The sequence below is a fragment of the Medicago truncatula genome, chromosome 4, assembly GCF_003473485.1.
Source record: "Medicago truncatula cultivar Jemalong A17 chromosome 4, MtrunA17r5.0-ANR, whole genome shotgun sequence".
Classification (NCBI taxonomy): domain Eukaryota; kingdom Viridiplantae; phylum Streptophyta; class Magnoliopsida; order Fabales; family Fabaceae; genus Medicago; species Medicago truncatula.
In genome coordinates, this window is record NC_053045.1 from 8894608 (window position 1) to 8916697 (window position 22090).

Below are 22090 nucleotides of genomic sequence, written 5' to 3' on the forward strand. Positions count from 1 at the left end.
CTCTGGCAACAGTTTTTTTTGCAACATGTGTAAATTGTTGCCTAAAAGCTAGATTAGGGGACGTTTTATGTACGTTACGAGAAATATTTTTGTAACAGCTTATAAATGTCCCCTAAAAGCTCTTTGGGGACGATTTTGAAACTTTCATAAGATTTATTTTCGGTGACATTCAATAAGTGTCCCCTTAAAAACATTTGGGGACGATTTTCAAAGTTGCATTAAAACTTGTCTAAAATAGTAGCAATGCGAAAGATGAGAGAGAGTGTCTGAAAACAAGGAACTTAGGTGAAAATACAAAAATTACACCATTACCCTTATATCATTTTGAAAACGCAAAATTACCCTTCTCTAAAGGTTTCTTTTGCATCGTCATCTCTCTTCTCAAACGCCAAGTTACTTCTTATTTCTCTTCTCATTCCAGTTCTGCCGCAATCGATGACAAATTCCACCAGATCCACAAAGTTCCATCAGATCTATCATTATTTTTTAGTTTTACCTTCGGATCTTTCAGTTTCTCTTTTTATCTCTTCTTTAGTGACGATCCTGATCTGAAATCCCGATTTCAAATTGCGATACCACCATGAACCCTAATTTTGCAGTTCAAATTCCAATCGTAGCAATCGTGAGACCGCGATGAACCCTAATCTCACTCCTCTATGTAAGGTCCTAATTTTCACACTCTTTTGCTTTCAATTTTGGCATTTTATCTTCTATTCTTTTTTATTTTTTTATTTTAGGATTTCTTCAAATTCATTTTAATCGCATCTCTGTTAGTTCACAATTTGTTTTTTTCGTGTGTTTGCCGAGATTTCACAGTTCTACTTTTGTTCATCTTACAATTTCATTTAGATTCAGAATTTTGTTTATTTATTTGGGTTTTGTTTTTGTGGCTCTACGTAGTACTATTACTTATCTAGGACTGTTGATAAAGTTTGGAAGGTGTGAAGTGGAAGTGAAAGTGTTGAAAACAAGTTTTGATAGAAGGAATGTGTGAGTGGGAGTTTATTCCTTGAGTTTGTAGGATTTATAATATGGTCTGAGAGTGAATATGGTCATTTAGGTTAATTTTTTCACAATAATTTTATCCTCCAATACTTTTTTTTATAGTTATAATGATCACGTTGCAATGTTTGTGTTATGGTGTGTATTCTATAATAATAATGATACTAGTTTAATTATGATGTTGACCTTAAAGTGCTTGTTCCTTTTATGCTTATATTAATAGTTGGGGAAAAAGAGATGTATTGTATCACTTGGTAAGCAAAACGTGTAATGGGATCCCTTATATGTTGTTTTGTTTAGGAATTAGCTATTTTAATCCATGGCTTTGATACTAGGCATATCAAATTGACCATTATTTTGATGCTAGGCATATCAAATTGGCCTTATGATACTAGTCTTTAAGCTATTTTAATTGTTGTGTACTTCCCTGCTATGTATCAGGACCTATCGGATACGTGTCCGACAATAATACTTTGGCATTTTTGGAGTATCGGAGCTTTCATAGATGCAACCGCGATGTATTTATTCTATGCTACAAAAAAAAAAACCTTGTAAGATATAGAATTCTTTTGATATTCCTATTTAATATCTAGCATGAACCTCATGCTTTATCATATGATATATGAATTATGAATCTAGCAAATGAAACATGGGAGTGGGTCAATCTAAAGAGGTAGTTTGTGTGGTTCTCTCATAATAGTGTTTGCAGGGACTTTTTATGCTATTTCTACTTTTGGGGCACTTGGAATTGGAGCTAATATTTGATAAAAGAAAGAGTCTTCACGGTGCAACAATGGTTGTGAATGGCTTCAAATTCTTGACACATTTCTCAAGGTACTCTTAGGCTTTCTAGTATCATCAGAACTTGTTATTACGTTAGGCATTGCAACATTGATCTTCATTAACTAATTCTAAGTTAGGCACTCCAACATTGACTTTCTATAACTTGTGGTTGACCTAAAACTAAATTTGATTAACAAATGTGAAATGTGATTACGTCCCAATTGGTATCACAAATACTGAAAATACTAAGTGTATCTTAGAAGCCGCCTCCACAAAAATTTCAATGCATGTTATCTCATGGGCCGGACACTTCAAAGAACAAAAGACTATCACCAATAGGAATTTGAGCAGAGATTAGTTTGCTTGCATAATTTAATATGTTAATTATAAGGTACTAGCTTACTCAAATGAAGAAGGAAGTTAGGTAAAGTTACCAAAGGGGCACTAGTGAGCTCCTAGGAATGAAATTACTTTGAACTTTTTGAACCATCATTCTCTAGTAAAATAATGAGCAATGCCGACGTCAAACGCTTTAATACACTCTCTCTGGTTGATTTTTGTTTCAGGTTACATCTATTTTGTTGAAAGAAAATGAGCTTCATATGGTGAATACTCCTGCTCGCATCATGTTGATTTTGGTGGTAAGGTAAATTTAGTTGGTGAGCTTAATATGTAAAAGGAACTTATATATATAATTGAATTTATTATAATTAGATAATACTAAATATAATTGAATTTATTATAATTAGATAATACTAGACTTGATATTGTGTTGGCTACGCATAAGGTGTGTATGTTTAGTTTGACCCCATCATTGAATTCGGAGTGGAATGGTATTGTGGTTGCAATTGCTAATTGGGTTTGAATTTAATATTGTGTTGCTATTGTTATATTATGAAAGATAAAGAATGCCAATTTGCATGATAGTTATGAATGAAATTTTTTGGGTTTCTATGTTGTTAGCAGTAAATCCCCTTTTTAATTTTTTTTAACACATCCATGAGTTTTTAGAAGCAAGTCCATGAACCTTACATGTCTCAAGGCCACCTATATTTTGTGGAAAGAAATTGAACTCAAATAGGGTTGATGCTCCTAGATATGTTGATTTTGGTAGTGAGGTAAACTTGTGCTTTTAAACTACATCTTATTTTGTTTTCCTTAAGCATATTAATTGTATCATTGACTTGTTCTACTTTGTTCTATTTACTAGCAATTTATAAGGCAGCTGGTGATATGAAGTGGATTAAGTGGAATGAAGTGATGTTGGTCATTATGTGGAACACACTCCAATATGTCTTGGCATTGGTTCGATTTATGTCGTGATTTTATGTATAAAGTATTGTGTGTATTTGGTGTAGAAATGTTCTTGTATCATTGAAAATAAATGTGTATTGATATGTGAATGGTAAAATATCTTGTTTTACTATGTGAATGGAAAAAAAATCCATGAATTGAACACATTTAACTGCTCGCTTTTTTTTTTTTTTAATATAAAAAATAACATTAATTAGCCATGGTTCAGTCATGATCGTGGCTTACGATTTTTTTTTTTAAATTATAATCTATCGCTACGTTTTTCGCGTGTTCTTATTGTTCTACCTTTAGGCAACATTTAAAAGCGTCTCCTCAGAATCCCAAAAAAATCGTCCCCATTCCTAAGGTTTAGGCGACGTTTTCAAAAACTGTGCCCAAAGATCATGAAAAAACGTCCCCATAGACTATAGGCGACGCTCGTATAGGAGACGCCCGGAAAATGTCCCCTATACCTTTAGGGGAAGTTTTCCTTAGTTCTGGCAACATTTTTCGATTGTTGTTAAAAAGGATAAATGGTGTAGTGACAAGAAAATAGCATCACAGCAAGAGCACGAATTTAGCAACAATTGTTCATCAACCCATTTTCATACAACATGAGAAAATGTAAAAATTGTACATGATTATGATAATAACTAACCCAAAAAATTGTACATGATTATGATAATAACTAATCCCCTTACCTTAGATGATGTTTAATCTTAACTTAAGCTTCACTTTAACTCCTAATTGCTTCAATCTTCAAGTTTCCCCCTTCCTCTAACCTTGTTCTTCCTTCACCTCTCACTTCTCTCCCTACCTCTCTCTAACTTAGTGAAATTAAAAGGAATGAATGAATTTGCTCTCACAACCCTAATGTTATTTCCCCCTAGTGGGCTTAACCCGTTTCTATTCAAACCACAATTCTAAAAAGTTTCTATACACTCAACGGTAATTACTAACAACGGTAAATTATAACCAACGGTCACTAACGGTAAAAACTAATCACTACACTAGTAACTTAGTAAAATAAGGGTTCTCACTAATTATTAAAATAATTCTCATCAAAATTACCATTTTACCCTTACCCGCTAAATGACCAAAATACCATTCTAATACGGTAATCCATGTAAATGCACCCAATGACAATTAAATACACACAAGCACAAATAATCACACACAAACACATAATAAAAGTAATTGAAATAAATCTAGCTAAAAATCGGGCTGTTACACTTTACGCATAGCTGCTGCCATGATATCAGTCATGATTTTATATACAATGACATGATAACATTCTTGAGATAATGGATGCATTGGAAATTACGATAATCAATGTTTGTTCGTATAACGCTTGTTTCACAGAGTTCTGCTATGGTTTAGTCATATGACTCATAATGTAAAACGCTTGTTTCAGAGTTTAGGTATATTATTTGAACTATACGGTAACACAGTTAAAATATGTTCTTAAATAGCGGTGATTTTACATTGAAGAATATCAAAGTAAAACTCTTATCCTAAACAACGGTGATTTTACATTGAAGAATAAGACATATAACACAGTTAAAATATGTTCCTGGATAGCGGTGATTTTATTCTGAAGAATGACACAGTAAATATCTTATCCTAAATAGAAATGATTTTACATTAAAGAGAGTAAAAATCTTAGCCTAAATAGCGGTGATTTTACATTAAAGAATAACAGTTAAAATATATGTTCCTGAATAGCGGTGATTTTAGATTGAAGAATAACACAGTAAAATTCTCGTCCTAAATATCGGTGATTTTGCATTGAAGAATAACACAATAAAAATTTATTCCGAAATAGCGGTGATCGCCACTCTTTAGGTTATGAAGATTATATGGTTATATGATAAATATGGTAACTGTGAAAGAGACGTTCTGTCGACATTGCATTTTATACCGTGACACGTAAAACAAATATGATACATGATGGCCTGATGGCTGTACGGTGCTATACCGTGACACGTAAAACAATTGGGATGAAACATTCACGTTGATGGGTTCTTCTTGCCGGCTGCCAAATAATCATCTTCTAAATAGATACCTTCATTAGACAACATTCTCTTATTTTTCTTACATAGGTGAAACCATAGGTAAATGCCAAACAATTGTCTTAACTTCAGTTTCTTAACCCTTACATTATTTGTGTTGTTTTAGTTTCTTTTCAATTTCATTTATTCATCATTGAACATGATTGAATTCATATTAACATGGATTTAATTTGTATTCGACATGCTTTGTTGACAGAGAGGAAAGAGTACACAATGTAAGGTAAGTTTATGAGATATACATCAGTTAATTGCCTTCCAAAATTCCCCATGTCACATTGAGTAGTTTCAGTTTTGTGATTTTCATAGTCATTTTTTTCAAGAAAATTGAGAATGTAATATACAACTTTCAAATTTAATACAAGACATAGATCTGCAAAGTTCAGAATAAAATTGATGACCTCCTTCTATACGTGTGGAAGTTTTTATTTTATTACCATTTTGTCAGTTAAAAAAAAAGTTACTATTTTGTCATTATTAGTTCGGTGGACCAACATAGGTTTCTTACCTGGTTTCAAGTGGTTAACACTTAACACAATAACATGGTGCAAGAGGTTTGTATTATTCTCACAAGGGTGGTTTCAAAGAGGGTTAATATCATTATGCTATCTAGATGATACATTCAAATTTTGGATTCCTCTTAAGACAAAGTATATATATGTTATGCTCTTGGATCTTGAATAATCTGTAGCACTAATACTTTTGATGGAAACTGTGTTCGGTCCAGTGTTCGACACTGACACGAACACAGGTTGTTACATTCATCTAATTCATTTTCTAAAAATTTTCCGAATGTCGACAAGTAAGTATCGTGTCCAATGTCAATGCTCATAGCTTAAATATACTATTGCTATCTCATACGGGGATATTGATTTGTAGGTTGAATGTCTCTCATATCGTTCTGATCTGCAATTTTTATCTCTCTAGTAATGTGTTTTTGTTTTGTTTTGTTTCCATATGAAGCAGTACACAAGATGATGGAAGGGGATGGGGAGAGGTGTGTGCCATCTGCCTATATAGATAGAAAAGTCTCCTCTTTCTTTTGAATGCATGCTTCAATAATTGAATTGTACCAAGGGTTTTTCTTTATTTTTTTTTGTTATTTTGTATCTATTTAATTTTCTTATTGTTCTAACTAAATTTTTTGTTCCCTTTTCTTTTGTTTGGACAGTGACAAGTGTGGTGTTTCCTCAAAAAACTGTGGTGTTAATTGACATTACAAAATCTGTAACAATCCATAATGTAAAAAGGGATAAACCATTCTAGATGAAGTAGGGATTCTGTGAGGAATGGCTAGAAACGAGAGATAACAAAAGTAGATGAAGAACAAAGGAATATCATCGGAGCATCACACGAAACCAGCGATGGTGTGGATTGGCCAACCACGATGATATCAATGTGAGTACAACGGGTTATCACAACGGCGATGCAGGGGCGGACAACCATAAGGCTTGGTTGCTAGGCACCAGATTATTACCTTTTTTTTTCCTTTTGCGATTGGAAACACATAGCGCACACACAACACCTCTCACTTCTTCTCACTCAGTCGCTCTCTTCTTCTCTTTTTTCATCTGAGGAAACATGGTTCTTCTGAGTATTTCAAGAGGGAACATTTTCTTTTAAATTCAAACAAATGTAAACTTCTGTTTTGTGTAAAACAAAATTTTCTTCCTATGTACTTGCAGTTGCAGTGTGCCTCGTAAGACATGAACAAATAATTGATCCATGTAATTTGTTCTAATTTCCCTAATGAAATACATAACATAAATGTTCAAATTATGATTGAACACACTAATTTCTTCCGTAATTATGTACAAGGAAAGAAACTCGTAATTGATCCACAAACATAAAAAAATTTACTTTAATATGTAAATACCACAAGACTATTTTCTTCTTACCTTAGATTGTATAGAAGATCAAATTCATGAAACAAGGTTTGTAATCAGCTAATAATAGAAAAGAAAGTACTTCATCAACAAAGGTGATTATGATCCATCAAAGTGAACACTAGTTAATGTCCCAAGAAAACAAAGATTTACATGCAATGACAATAATATCACAGTAGAAATCACGAAGTTAATTTGCAACAAGTGGCATGAATAATTACAAATCTTGCACCTTTTGCATAACATCTAACGAGTTCGAAGAAACTTTAGAAGCTTTGAGTGTTAAGCAAGATTTGATTCGGCATACTATGACAAAGAGAATGGATCAAGATCGAGAGTTCACACCATTTACTGATACTACTCAGTCAAATGCAAGTCGACACATTACTGATGCTCTTGGCACATTCGATAGTCATTTTAGAATGTCATACTTCTTCCCTTGGTCTACGGTAATATCAGCAATAATCACTGTCTTTAAAACAAGTCCTTTTTGCAAAACATCCTCAACAAATGATATCTCATCTGAAAAACCTCGAAATCCTTTAAATTCAATAAAGGTAAGGTGGGATACGAGACAATTAGGAGCAGTTGGCTGTGGAGCCCATCCTAAAATTGGTGACTGTTTCTGCAGGCAAGAAAAGGACTTGAATAAGATGCAATATTCATTAATGAATTAATCATGTTATATATTAAGTGGTGTACTGTTCAATAAGATGCTACTTCTAATTTATGTAATCAATATTTCATTAGAATTGATTAATTTTGCATCAAAGTTATGTAGATCAAATTAAGCTTTGATTAAACAAACCTCCTTGTTTCGAATTTTAAGAACTCGAAGAATAGGACATTTGTGAAGCAAGCTGAGGAGAGAATTGGAGCTAAACCAGGGAAGAGTGAGATCTAAATGAAGCAAATTGCAAAATTCTTGAAAAAGTAGATCACGGGGTTCACCAAGCAGCCACTGTTCGTCCGCATTGTCAAGTATTAATTAGTACAAAACCATATATATCTATATAGATATAAATCATGATTACTAACTTACACCATATAAATTATGAAGTAAACATCAAATAACTAAAATAAAACTTAACCTTGGTTGTTGAATCACTCAAAACTAGATGTTTTGCCCTGGAGAGATTGTTGAGGAGCTTGAGTAATGGGACGACGAAATCATACGAGAAAGGCATGAGATCGAGACTTGCTTCTATAACATTGTGCAAGTTTTTCATGTTTAAAACATCGCTGAAACTGTATTGGTAAATGTTTATGTACTCAAGATCTGGCGCGTTTATTTCAAGCGAAGGCCCGACCTCCTTACTCTCTATTCCAATTTTCAGCCTTTTCAAGGTAGGTGGAAGGCAAACATTGTCCAAGCTATTGGTTAAAAATTTAAGATCTAGAACTTCGATGTTTGGGCAGCCACATAGAAGTGCATTCACCATAGGCACTTCCACATAACCGAAGATGTCAATTAGCAGTATCTTCAGTGATGGTAAACTTATTGTCGTAAAGCTTTGTATGTTTAGATGAATTGCATTGCAAAGACTGTGGAACAAACGAATTATTTTATATCACATTCATAACTATTTAGCACTGATACATAAGATTTAATGTATATACACTATGGTACCAAACAACAACACGACATGAACATATTGGTTATACCAAAAATGTTTCATAGATTTGAAAATCCCAAAAAAGTGATTTAATTTAGTATGTCAATTGATGGCATATTGGACACCGAGACATTGGTGTTCGACAATACGTGACTTATTGATTACATTCAATTACTTATATCTTCTTCTCTCTACAATTCTTTGTTGGGGACAATGTTTTAAAGATGATTAGCATATTCTACTTCCAAAAGACTTTTGATGCCCTCATTTGTCTCCTTCAAGACCCTTGGTGTGTAGAAGTTTACATAATTTCTACTTTAGATTCTCTAGCCGTTAATCAGGTATTAGATTCTATGTATAGCCAAGGTTTATGCAATAGATTAAATAATTTTAATTTAGATTTTGTTGCTAGGGACAATGTTTTAAAAGATGATTAGTATTTCTTCAATACCTGAAGTTTTTTTTAGTGGATTCCCTGCAAGACATCTTTTACGAACTACTTATTCTGAAATTTGCACTAACTTTGAGTATTCCTATTGTTTGTCATGACAAAGAACAGAAGCCTATAATTACCAACCAGGATGCATGATGTAACACCCCGTTTTCCCAATATACAAATTTCTTAAACAATTATCAGAGTAAAAACCATAAACGGGATATCACATAGAAACGTAATCCAAAAACAGTTAAATAATAATTTAACCTTCACAATATCTTTAACATAGCAGCGGAATATTTAATTCAAAATCATAAATCAGTTTGGCACGTAGGCCCCATCAAAATAGTTCATATTCCATAACATAATAAAAATAACATATTATCCACGTAAGAGAATGAAGCATGTTATAGCATATAACCCCATCCCGTTACGTATCAGAGCGACCTAGACGACACAGTGAAGGCAAGGCCAACTCACGAAGCAACTGCACACTAAGCACGATCACCTGCAAGTTACCCATACGAAGGGCAACATTTTCAAGCAGAAGGGGTGAGATTTCATAATAAAATAACATTAATCAATGTAATTGCGAATCATAAATTAACATCAATCATTCCATTATTAACTTTGCATAAATGCTAAACAGTTATCACGTAATCATATAACCAATCATTATAAACAACATAACATAATCAAATAACACTTATCACATAATCACATATCCATTCATTATCAACAAGGCATCTTAATCATGACAATGTGACAATGCTCCTAGACTCCTTATATGCATGTGGTACCAATCGTCATCATAAGTATTAATATACTTTAATCGTGCGGAGGACAAAGCTCCTATAAAACGTGCGGAGGACAAAGCTCCTAATTTTCGTGGTGAGGACTAAGCTCAATGATATGCTATGCATGGACACATATGAACAAAACATCATAATCATCGTAATCATGTGCATTCAATAACTTGATGCAAAACGTCATCATTTTCATTATATTCATATATAAACATTGCATACTCAGTTAAATAACAGCAGCAGCATAGTCAAGTCGCATAACAGCAAGGAGATATCAATATATCAACAACAATTTACTAGAATCATAATCATTTCAATTATATCTTACATATTGCATAATACCTTAATCATGCTCAAATAATATCAACTTAACTCAATAGCTTTACAGACTGCATTAAACGTTATCATAAGGTTTCATTACCAATTAGGGGTTCACTCTGGACCAAAAAGTGCGACACAGATCGCACAAACACATAATCAAGTTCATCCTGGTTGTACTCGCGAGGCGAGAGTACTTACTCGCCATGGCGAGCACCACTCAACTCACAAACTAAGCTTGTTCTGGGTTCCCTCTGATCCTACATTCATTCCTAATCAATACTAGGTAAGTTCAGGTACTCAAAGGCATACAAGATTCAACTAAAAAGGTCGAAACACGAAATATGACATGCACTCTGCCTAAGCTCGCGAGGCGAGGAAGGTTGCTCGCCATGGCGAGTTGAACCAAACAACTCGCGAGGCGAAGGAAAGGGGCTCGCGTGGCGAGCGATGAAGTTCATCACTCGCCGTGGCGAGCGATGAACAGAAGCACGGGCAGACTAGGGTTTTTCTCAAAAATCCCTCACACAACATGGTTCAAAGCCTAATTTTGATTCCAGAATTCATCCTAAACATGTTCTAAGGTTATAGGACGGTTCTTACATCAATCTAAACAAGTTTTACCGTTTGATCATCAATTTTTAGGGCTTTGACCTAATTCCAAAACTTCTCTAAATCAATCCTAACTTGGTCAACTAATCATCAGAATTACAACAATCAATGCTATTGAATTACTAGTCTCACCCTTACCTGGTTATGAAGAAATCGCAGCTCTCTCTATGCTCTTCTCCCTTCTAAGCTTTTTCTCCCTTTTCCAAAAGTTTTCACGTACAATGAGTTTCTAAAATATTAGGTCTTCTCCTATTTATATCTTTTTCTAATTACTTATCTTATCTCACTTTCTCCCCAAGACTATCTAAAATATCAAAACAGCCCTCAACTAAATATTTTATATTATTTTCAAATCTTTATTTTATTTAACAATAAAATAATTCCCATATCATAATCAAATCCTTCAATACTCATAACTTAACACGTCATCGATCAAATCACCAAAATCACCACAAATCATCAAAACATATCAAAATCATACATATATTATATAAATATAATATAATCACCTAAACTCGATTAAATAAACGATTAAACGAAAGTGGGCGTTACAACTCTCCCCCACTTAAAAGATTTTCGTCCTCGAAAATTTACCTCAAGCAAACAACTCTGGATAAGACTCCAGCATCTTACTCTCAAGCTCCCACGTCAAGCTTTCACCAGTCGCTCCCGACCAAACGACTCTCACGAGAGGTATCTCCTTGCCTCTCAACGTCTTCACTTTACGATCATCAATCCTTACCGGTAAAGTCTCTACCGTAAGGTTGTCTCTAACTTGCACATCGTCGCTTTGGATTACATGAGATGGATCCGGAACATACTTTCGAAGTTGCGACACATGGAAAACGTTGTGCAAATTCGAAAGATGCGGCGGTAAACCCACTCGGTAAGCCACCGTTCCAACTCTTTCCAATATCTGATACGGACCAATGAACTTCGGGGTCAACTTCTTTGACTTCAAAGCACGTCCTACACCAGTCATAGGAGTGACTCTCAAAAACACGTGGTCTCCTTCCTGAAATTCAAGATCTTTTCTACGCTTATCATGATAACTCTTTTGTCGACTCTGCGACGCCTTCATTTTCTCTTGGATCATCTGAACTTTCTCAGTAGTTTGCTGAACAATCTCTGGTCCTAAGACCACTCTTTCTCCTGATTCAAACCAACACAACGGAGTTCTGCATCTCCGACCATACAAAGCTTCGAACGGCGCCATTCCAATACTAGAATGATAACTATTATTATATGTGAACTCGATCAACGGAAGATGACTATCCCAAGTTCCTCCTTGCTCAAGAACACAAATTCTCAACAAATCCTCTAGCGACTGAATTGTCCTCTCCGACTGACCATCTGTCTGTGGATGATACGCCGAACTCAATCTCAACTTCGAACCCAAGGCCTCTTGCAAACTTTTCCAAAATCTAGAAGTAAATCTTGGATCTCTATCTGATACAATGCTCGAAGGAACACCATGCAACTTCACAATCTCCTTGATGTAAATCTCTGCCAACTGGGCAACAGGGAAACTAATATTAATAGGTAGAAAATGAGCTGACTTCGTCAACCTATCAACAATAACCCAAATTGCGTCGTTCCCTCTAGGAGTATTTGGCAAACTCGTCACAAAATCCATCGATATACTATCCCATTTCCATTCTGGCACGTCTAAAGGTACCATCATTCCAGCAGGTTTCTGATGCTCAACTTTCGACTTCTGACAAACTAAACAGGAATACACAAACTGTGCCACATCTCGTTTCAAACCAGACCACCAGAAAATCTTCTTTAAATCATGATACATCTTCGTAGCTCCCGGATGAATACTCAAGCTACTTCTATGACTCTCTTCAAGAATCATCTTCTTAATCTCTTCATTGTCTGGGATACAAATTCTTCCTCGGAATCTCAACACACCTTGATCATCGATTTTAAAATCACTGTCTTCAGTCTGATCTCTAGCAATCAACAAGTCCACAAACTTTACATCAACTTTCTGTGCTTCCTTGATACCTCTCAGAAATTCACTATCAATCTTCAGCATACCCAGTTTCACACTCTGAGGTGACCATTCGCAAACCAAACTCATATCTCTAAACTGTTCAAGCAATTCGAACTCTCTGACCATCATGGCGGACATATGCAATGTCTTCCTACTCAAGGCATCTGCAACAACATTAGCTTTACCTGGATGATAATTCAAACCAAAGTCATAATCCTTCAACAATTCGAGCCATCTTCGCTGTCTCATATTCAATTCCTTCTGATCGAACAAATACTTCAAACTCTTGTGATCACTAAACACCTCAAACCTCGAACCATACAAATAATGTCTCCAGATCTTCAATACAAAGACTACAGCCGCCAACTCGAGATCATGCGTAGGATAATTCTTCTCATGAACTCTCAACTGTCTTGAAGCATAAGCTACCACTTTACCTTCTTGCATAAGTACACCTCCTAAACCCAACTTGGACGCATCACAATAAACCACAAAAGGTTCATCTGACTTCGGCAAAATTAACACTGGAGCAGTTGTCAAACGCTTCTTCAATTCACCGAAACTTTTCTCACATTGGACGTCCCACACAAAAGTTTTACCTTTACAAGTCAACTGTGTAAGCGGAAGAGCTAACTTAGAAAACCCTTCAATAAACCTTCTATAGTAACCAGCTAAACCCAAGAAACTTCTAATCTCAGCAACGGACTTTGGAGTCTCCCACTGTGATACCGCTTCGACTTTAGACGGATCCACAGCAATACCATCTCCGGAAATAACATGGCCAAGGAAACTCACCTCATTCAACCAGAATTCACACTTAGACAATTTAGCATAAAGTTTCTTCTCTTTCAACACTTGTAAGACAATCTTCAGATGCTCAGCATGTTCTTCTTCAGTCTTGGAGTAAATTAAAATATCGTCGATAAACACAACTACGAACCGATCCAAAAATGCATGGAAGATGCGATTCATATACTCCATAAACACTCCAGGTGCATTGGTCACACCGAAAGGCATAACTTTATATTCATAGTGACCATAACGCGTTCTGAAAGCCGTCTTCTGCATATCTTCGTCTTTTACTTTAATCTGGTGATAACCTGACCTCAAATCAATCTTGCTGAAAACTCGTGCACCCACTAGCTGATCCATCAAATCATCAATTCTCGGAAGTGGATACCTATTCTTGATAGTTACCTTGTTCAACTGCCGATAATCAATACACAACCGCATACTACCATCTTTCTTCTTTACTAGCAAAACCGGCGCTCCCCAAGGTGAAACACTTGGTCTAACAAACTTCTTCTCAAGCAAGTCTTCTAACTGTTTCTTCAACTCAGATAACTCAGAAGCAGACATACGATAAGGTGCCATCGAGACCGGCTTCGTTCCAGGAACAAGATCAATAGAAAACTCAACTTCTCTCTCTGGAGGCACATCAGGAATCTCATCTGGAAAAACTTCAGGAAATTCACACACCACCGGTAACCTATCAATCACTGCTTGATTCTCAATAGATAAAGTAGCCATTAACGAAAACATCAAGATACCGTCGCGTTCCAGTTGCTTCAGCTGCTTAGTAGATAAAAACTCTGCACCACTTTCCTCTTCGACGGAAGAGAAATGCACTGACTTGCTAAAACAATTAATAAGAACGTGGTTGTACTCTAACCAGTTCATTCCCAAAATCACATCCATACCACTCAAAGGTAGACAAACTAAATCCATTTCAAAATCACGACCAAACATAGACAAAGGACATTTCAAACATACGAGAGAAGTAGTCACCGAACCCTTAGCTGGAGTTTCGACAACCATCTCTCCATTCATATCAGACAAATCAAGACCCAAAGCAGAAACACAATCGAAAGCAATAAAACAATGCGTAGCACCAGTATCAATAATAGCAACTAAAGGAGTATTATTAATATAGCAAGTACCTCTGATCAAACGATCCTCATTCTCTGTCTGAGTCCCAGTCAAAGCAAAGACCCTACCAGTAGTCGGCGCCCTCTTAGGCTGGGTACACTGTGAACTAATGTGACCCTCTCCATTGCAATTAAAGCAAACAATGTCTGTACGGTTGCAATCAGCTACAACATGACCCTTCTTACCACACCGGACACACTTCTTGATTTCCTCAGGACAGGCGTTGCTCTTGTGGCCTTTCTCACCACAATTGAAGCACACAATCTCTGCAGCATCCTTCTTCTTAGGTCGCCTAACATCGACCATCTTCTGTTTACCCTTGTCAGCGGGGGCACTGTACGGCTTAGGACGACTCTGCTGTCCCTTGCCCTTCCTTTCATTCACTACCTTGTAGTGAGCCTTGGTATCCTCCTCATAGATCCTGCAGCTGTTAACCAAATCCTGAAAAACTCTCAGCTGCTGGTATCCAATCGCCCTCTTGATGTCGGGCCTCAAACCGTTCTCGAACTTGATGCATCTCGAGAACTCAGCATTCTCTGCAGTATAGTGCGGATAGAACTTAGACAGCTCCACGAACTTGGCAGCATACTCTGTCACGGACATATTTCCTTGCTTCAGCTCAAGGAATTCGATCTCTTTCTTCCCGCGAACATCTTCCGGAAAGTATCTTCTCAGGAACTCTCTCCTGAACACAGCCCAAGTCACGACAGCTCCTTCCTGCTCGAGGGTAGGCAGAATAGCAACCCACCAGTCATCAGCTTCATCGGCCAGCTGATGAGTACCAAACCGCACCTTCTGATCTTCAGTGCACTGCATAACTCGGAAAATCCTCTCAATCTCCTTAAGCCACGTCTGGGCTCCATCAGGGTCATAACGTCCTTTGAAAGTCGGAGGGTTCTTCTTCATGAACGTCTCCAACATCCTAGCTTCAGCATTTGCACCAGCATTCACGTTAGGTTGTTGTCCCACAGCTTGGGCAACAGCTTGTAGAGCAGCAGCTAACGCAGCATCGTTCCTTCCAGCCATTTCTGATATTCTACAAAAGTAGCAACAACAACATAAGATAGTAATATAAATATTACTAAGACTCGACACGACTCTCTAATTGACCGGACGGATCGACCTGCTCTGATACCAATTGTAACACCCCCCGTTTCCCAATATACAAATTTCTTAAACAATTATCAGAGTAAAAACCATAAACGGGATATCACATAGAAACGTAATCCAAAAACAGTTAAATAATAATTTAACCTTCACAATATCTTTAACATAGCAGCGGAATATTTAATTCAAAATCATAAATCAGTTTGGCACGTAGGCCCCATCAAAATAGTTCATATTCCATAACATAATAAAAATAACATATTATCCACGTAAGAGAATGAAGCATGTTATAGCATATAACCCCATCCCGTTACGTATCAGAGCGACCTAGACGACACAGTGAAGGCAAGGCCAACTCACGAAGCAACTGCACACTAAGCACGATCACCTGCAAGTTACCCATACGAAGGGCAACATTTTCAAGCAGAAGGGGTGAGATTTCATAATAAAATAACATTAATCAATGTAATTGCGAATCATAAATTAACATCAATCATTCCATTATTAACTTTGCATAAATGCTAAACAGTTATCACGTAATCATATAACCAATCATTATAAACAACATAACATAATCAAATAACACTTATCACATAATCACATATCCATTCATTATCAACAAGGCATCTTAATCATGACAATGTGACAATGCTCCTAGACTCCCTATATGCATGTGGTACCAATCGTCATCATAAGTATTAATATACTTTAATCGTGCGGAGGACAAAGCTCCTATAAAACGTGCGGAGGACAAAGCTCCTAATTTTCGTGGTGAGGACTAAGCTCAATGATATGCTATGCATGGACACATATGAACAAAACATCATAATCATCGTAATCATGTGCATTCAATAACTTGATGCAAAACGTCATCATTTTCATTATATTCATATATAAACATTGCATACTCAGTTAAATAACAGCAGCAGCATAGTCAAGTCGCATAACAGCAAGGAGATATCAATATATCAACAACAATTTACTAGAATCATAATCATTTCAATTATATCTTACATATTGCATAATACCTTAATCATGCTCAAATAATATCAACTTAACTCAATAGCTTTACAGACTGCATTAAACGTTATCATAAGGTTTCATTACCAATTAGGGGTTCACTCTGGACCAAAAAGTGCGACACAGATCGCACAAACACATAATCAAGTTCATCCTGGTTGTACTCGCGAGGCGAGAGTACTTACTCGCCATGGCGAGCACCACTCAACTCACAAACTAAGCTTGTTCTGGGTTCCCTCTGATCCTACATTCATTCCTAATCAATACTAGGTAAGTTCAGGTACTCAAAGGCATACAAGATTCAACTAAAAAGGTCGAAACACGAAATATGACATGCACTCTGCCTAAGCTCGCGAGGCGAGGAAGGTTGCTCGCCATGGCGAGTTGAACCAAACAACTCGCGAGGCGAAGGAAAGGGGCTCGCGTGGCGAGCGATGAAGTTCATCACTCGCGAGGCGAGGATCATCACTCGCCGTGGCGAGCGATGAACAGAAGCACGGGCAGACTAGGGTTTTTCTCAAAAATCCCTCACACAACATGGTTCAAAGCCTAATTTTGATTCCAGAATTCATCCTAAACATGTTCTAAGGTTATAGGACGGTTCTTACATCAATCTAAACAAGTTTTACCGTTTGATCATCAATTTTTAGGGCTTTGACCTAATTCCAAAACTTCTCTAAATCAATCCTAACTTGGTCAACTAATCATCAGAATTACAACAATCAATGCTATTGAATTACTAGTCTCACCCTTACCTGGTTATGAAGAAATCGCAGCTCTCTCTATGCTCTTCTCCCTTCTAAGCTTTTTCTCCCTTTTCCAAAAGTTTTCACGTACAATGAGTTTCTAAAATATTAGGTCTTCTCCTATTTATATCTTTTTCTAATTACTTATCTTATCTCACTTTCTCCCCCAAGACTATCTAAAATATCAAAACAGCCCTCAACTAAATATTTTATATTATTTTCAAATCTTTATTTTATTTAACAATAAAATAATTCCCATATCATAATCAAATCCTTCAATACTCATAACTTAACACGTCATCGATCAAATCACCAAAATCACCACAAATCATCAAAACATATCAAAATCATACATATATTATATAAATATAATATAATCACCTAAACTCGATTAAATAAACGATTAAACGAAAGTGGGCGTTACACATGAGTAGAGGAAATTCTTCTCAAACATCTATACCTATAAATTTAATCAAACTCAAAATATTGTAAAAAATATTGTTCATAATTTATAAGATTATCTTGAATAATAGTTTTACTTTATGTCATAGCTTTGAGGGGTGCATTTAAACTTGATCTACAGTCTCATTTGCAATCAATCAAACATTTCAACTGTTGAGATTGTCTTCAAATTTGTGGTCTGGAAGAACAGGGAAATCGTGACACGATTTTGGTATCGTGACACGATTTCGGATGCCGTGAGCTAGGGTTGCAGGGGTGCAAATCGTGGCACGATTTGGGAAAATCGTGACACGATCCAGAAACTTGCTCGTTAAGTATCCGTGATAAGGACTGGTCTTTTCTTGGGTGGTACGCAGATCGTGACACGATTTGGGAAATCGTGACACGATTTCAACAGAGGAAGGCTAGTATAAAGTGTTCTTGTGCAGATTTGAAGAGAGAGGGTTGGAAGAGAGAGACCTGGGAAATCAAAGGGGAAGCTCTAGGGTTTATGGTTCTTTGATTAGAGTATCTCTTGGGTTGAAAACATGGGAAACACCTTGTAGAGAGAATCATTGAGTGTCTTGGTGAGATTGGGAAAAGGGTAGAAATTAGGGTTTGTTCATAGTGAACATGTCAAGCTAATTTCTTGTAACCTTTTGTATCCCTTTTGTAAGAACTCATTTGATAGTGGATTGGAGAGTACAATCTCTCCTCCAGAGTAGGTCAAGTTTGGACCGAACTGGGTGAACAATCTCTTTGTGTTTATTGTTTTCTTCTTCCCTCTCCATTGTATCTTGTGATTGTTGCTTTGTGTTTCACACTTGGTTCCTAGATTAGATCTAGGTGGTGTTTTGTTGTTTCTTGCTTGCACAATAAACTTCGTTTGGTGGTTACCACTCTCCGTCGCTCCACACATCATTATTCTTTGTATTGGTGTGGTTCGATCCGGTCTTTGAGGTCCGGGGATTCACAACAATTGGCGCCCACCGTGGGGCAACGGTGTGATTTGGTTTAGTGTGTACCATGGGTTCAAAGTGGGATATTGAGAAGTTCACCGGGCTTAACGATTTCGGGTTATGGAAGGTGAAGATGCAAGCGGTGTTGATTCAACAAAAGTGTGAGAAAGCTTTGAAGGGTGAATGTGGTTTACCGGTCACCATGTCACAAGAGGAGAAGACCGAGATGGTGGACAAGGCGAGGAGCGCCATTGTCTTGTGCCTCGGGGATAAATTTTGAGGGATGTCGCGAAGGAACCAACCGCGGCATCGATATGGTCTAAGTTGGAATCGTTGTATATGACCAAGTCGTTGGCTCATAGACAATTCCTCAAGCAACAACTCTACTCATTCAAGATGGTGGAGTCAAAGACCGTGATGGAGCAATTGGCGGAGTTCAACAAGATCCTCGACGATTTGGAGAACATTGAGGTGCAACTTGAGGACGAAGACAAGGCTATACTCTTGTTGTGTGCTCTACCGAGATCATTTGAATCCTTTAAGGATACCATGCTCTATGGCAAAGAAGGCACTGTCACCTTGGAAGAAGTTCAAGCGGCTTTAAGAACCAAGGAGTTGACCAAGTCCAAGGACTTGAGAGCGGATGAAAACAGTGAAGGCCTTAGTGTTTCAAAGGGGAATGGTGGTGGTAGAGGCAGCCGGGGAAGCTCAAAGAGCGGAAACAAGGATAAGTATAAGTGCTTTAAGTGTCACAAGTTGGGACACTTCAAGAGGGATTGTCCGGAGGAAGATGATAGCTCCGCGCAAGTTGTGTCCGAGGAGTATGGAGATGCGGGTGCTTTGATGGTGAGTTGTTGGGAGGAAGGTGAAGGTGAGGGTTCTCACCTTGGAGTTGATTCATTGTAGACGGTGTGGTTCGTCTGGAGAGACGTTAAACACTCAACGTCAGCCTGGAGAGGCGGTGGTGAGAATACTCATGATCAGTCTGGAGAGGCGGTGTGAATAATACTCATGATCAACCTTTGAGGTGGAGTGGCAAGGCGGAAGCATAGTGGAAGTACTCATTTGGAAGTTGAGGTAGCGAAAGCTCAACTTGAGGTGGAGTTGGTGACTCCGGGAATGGTACGACTATGGAGGCTTTGGGAGTGTATGCTCTAGTTGTGAGCATATGAATTCTTCATGAGGACGGATGGTATTCCGGGGTTTGAAGAATGTATGGGGTGGCTTGTGTGATTACCTAAAAGACCAAAGGTGATCGGATGCAAGGTGATCTTCAAGGAGGCGGGAGACGTTCCGTAGTTGAAGATGGCTTGGTGAAGACTTGTGGAGCAACTTGGTGTAGAGTTGGATGCAAGGGAAAAGAAAGGGGTGGTTGATGGTTAAAGTGGCATCATCACCAAATTAGAAGTCAAGGTGGAGAAATGTTGAGATTGTCTTCAAATTTGTGGTCTGGAAGAACAGGGAAATCGTGACACGATTTTGGTATCGTGACACGATTTCGGATGCCGTGAGCTAGGGTTGCAGGGGTGCAAATCGTAGCACGATTTGGGAAAATCGTGACACAATCCAGAAACTTGCTCGTTAAGTATCCGTGATAAGGACTGGTCGTTTCTTGGGTGGTACGCAGATCGTGACACGATTTGGGAAATCGTGACACGATTTCAACAGAGGAAGGCTAGTATAAAGTGTTCTTGTGCAGATTTGAAGAGAGAGGGTTGGAAGAGAGAGACTTGGGAAATCAAAGGGGAAGCTCTAGGGTTTAGGGTTCTTTGATTAGAGTATCTCTTGGGTTGAAAACATGGGAAACACCTTGTAGAGAGAATCATTGAGTGTCTTGGTGAGATTGGGAAAAGGGTAGAAATTAGGGTTTGTTCATAGTGAACATGTCAAGCTAATTTCTTGTAACCTTTTGTATCCCTTTTGTAAGAACTCATTTGATAGTGGATTGGAGAGTACAATCTCTCCTCCAGAGTAGGTCAAGTTTGGACCGAACTGGGTGAACAATCTCTTTGTGTTTATTGTTTTCTTCTTCCCTCTCCATTGTATCTTGTGATTGTTGCTTTGTGTTTCACACTTGGTTCCTAGATTAGATCTAGGTGGTGTTTTGTTGTTTTTTGCTTGCACAATAAACTTTGTTTGGTGGTTACCACTCTCCGTCGCTCCACACATCATTATTCTTTGTATTGGTGTGGTTCGATCCGGTCTTGGAGGTCCGGGGATTCACAACATCAACGATTATCTTTTTTCATATTTTATCTGTTCGTCCCTAACCCTATTTTATCGTCTCATACAATCGGTGTGACATACAGGTGTAAGTGTTATGTGTTAGTGATTCAAAAAATCCAGAAAGAAAAAAAAAAGATTGGAGCGATGAGGAACCAAAGATTTAACTTTCCCAAAAAAACATTTGTCGTTTAAAAAAGAAAAAACTAGCAGTAAAAAATGGAAGCACATGCCTGAGTGAAACGAGGTTAGGGCAAGTGAAGAGGCTCAGAGGAAGCTTGAAGTTGGGTCCATCGAGGTCATCATCATCGAGGTCGGGAAGGAGATCGAGGTCGAGTTCCTCGAGGTGAGGCCCAATGACGACACGAACCCAACTGTCAACTGAACGGGCACGTAAATTGTTGTCGTTGATAATGGAGTGAGCACAGTTAAGACGCATCTTCCGAATGCCGCTGGGATTACGTAGGAGCACGTTGTTCACCAAAACAACGAAACTTGCGAGTCTTTCTATACGGTTAGCAGAATGGTAGATTCATAGAAATCTAGCACATGGAGATGTTTCCAAAGGTGTTGCCATCGGCGAGAAAGACGGCCAGTGGAAACAATAGTTTTGGTCGGGAGGTATGACAGGATGTGGTTGAGGACATCCTCTGGTAAACTACTAATCCTGTCATCTTTCTCTTCCGATGCTTTTCGTCGTTTTGAATTTGACTCTGCCATTGTTGTTTGGGCACTTGCCATTGTAGTGATCAATTTTGTTTTTGACTTCACAATATATTCAGAATGATGGCAGAAAGGCTAAGAAGTTTGGATGAAACCACAGAATACAAACGAGAGGGAGA

The 22090-nt window shown here is 37.5% G+C and overlaps 1 protein-coding gene and 1 long non-coding RNA gene across 5 annotated transcripts; one reads left to right on the forward strand and one right to left on the reverse strand.

Annotated features, from left to right (window-relative positions):
- Window positions 1-329: 329 nt before the first annotated feature.
- Window positions 330-3245, forward strand: LOC25491607 (uncharacterized). Of its 4 annotated transcripts, XR_003011694.2 has the most exons (5): window positions 335-658; window positions 1444-1553; window positions 1712-1836; window positions 2352-2903; window positions 2996-3245. It is a non-coding gene; the product is annotated as an uncharacterized lncRNA (long non-coding RNA). The 4 variants fall into 4 exon arrangements; XR_003011696.2 differs by having other exon boundaries at window positions 330-658; window positions 1703-1836; window positions 2352-3245; XR_003011695.2 differs by having other exon boundaries at window positions 343-663; window positions 2352-3245.
- A 4200-nt stretch (window positions 3246-7445) lies between these two features.
- LOC25491608 (F-box/FBD/LRR-repeat protein At4g26340) lies at window positions 7446-21989 on the reverse strand. The gene is made up of 5 exons (XM_024780411.2): window positions 21839-21989; window positions 21482-21755; window positions 8125-8578; window positions 7842-7994; window positions 7446-7658 (listed from the first exon to the last, which is right to left on the reverse strand). The coding sequence occupies exons 1-5, from the start codon at window positions 21987-21989 to the stop codon at window positions 7446-7448; spliced, it is 1245 nt and encodes a 414-aa protein (XP_024636179.2).
- Between the last annotated feature and the right edge of the window lie 101 nt (window positions 21990-22090).

What these genes read in the sequence shown, in the direction of transcription:
- LOC25491608 (XM_024780411.2), bottom strand. Translation starts at nt 21,989, where the DNA reads ATGGCAAGTGCCCAAACAACAATGGCAGAGTCAAATTCAAAACGACGA. An exon ending in CCTAACCTCGTTTCACTCAG is followed by an intron (nt 8,579 to 21,481) that starts GCATGTGCTTCC and finishes TTTGTTCCACAG; the next exon opens with TCTTTGCAATGCAATTCATC. An exon ending in TGAGTGATTCAACAACCAAG is followed by an intron (nt 7,995 to 8,124) that starts GTTAAGTTTTAT and finishes GCGGACGAACAG; the next exon opens with TGGCTGCTTGGTGAACCCCG.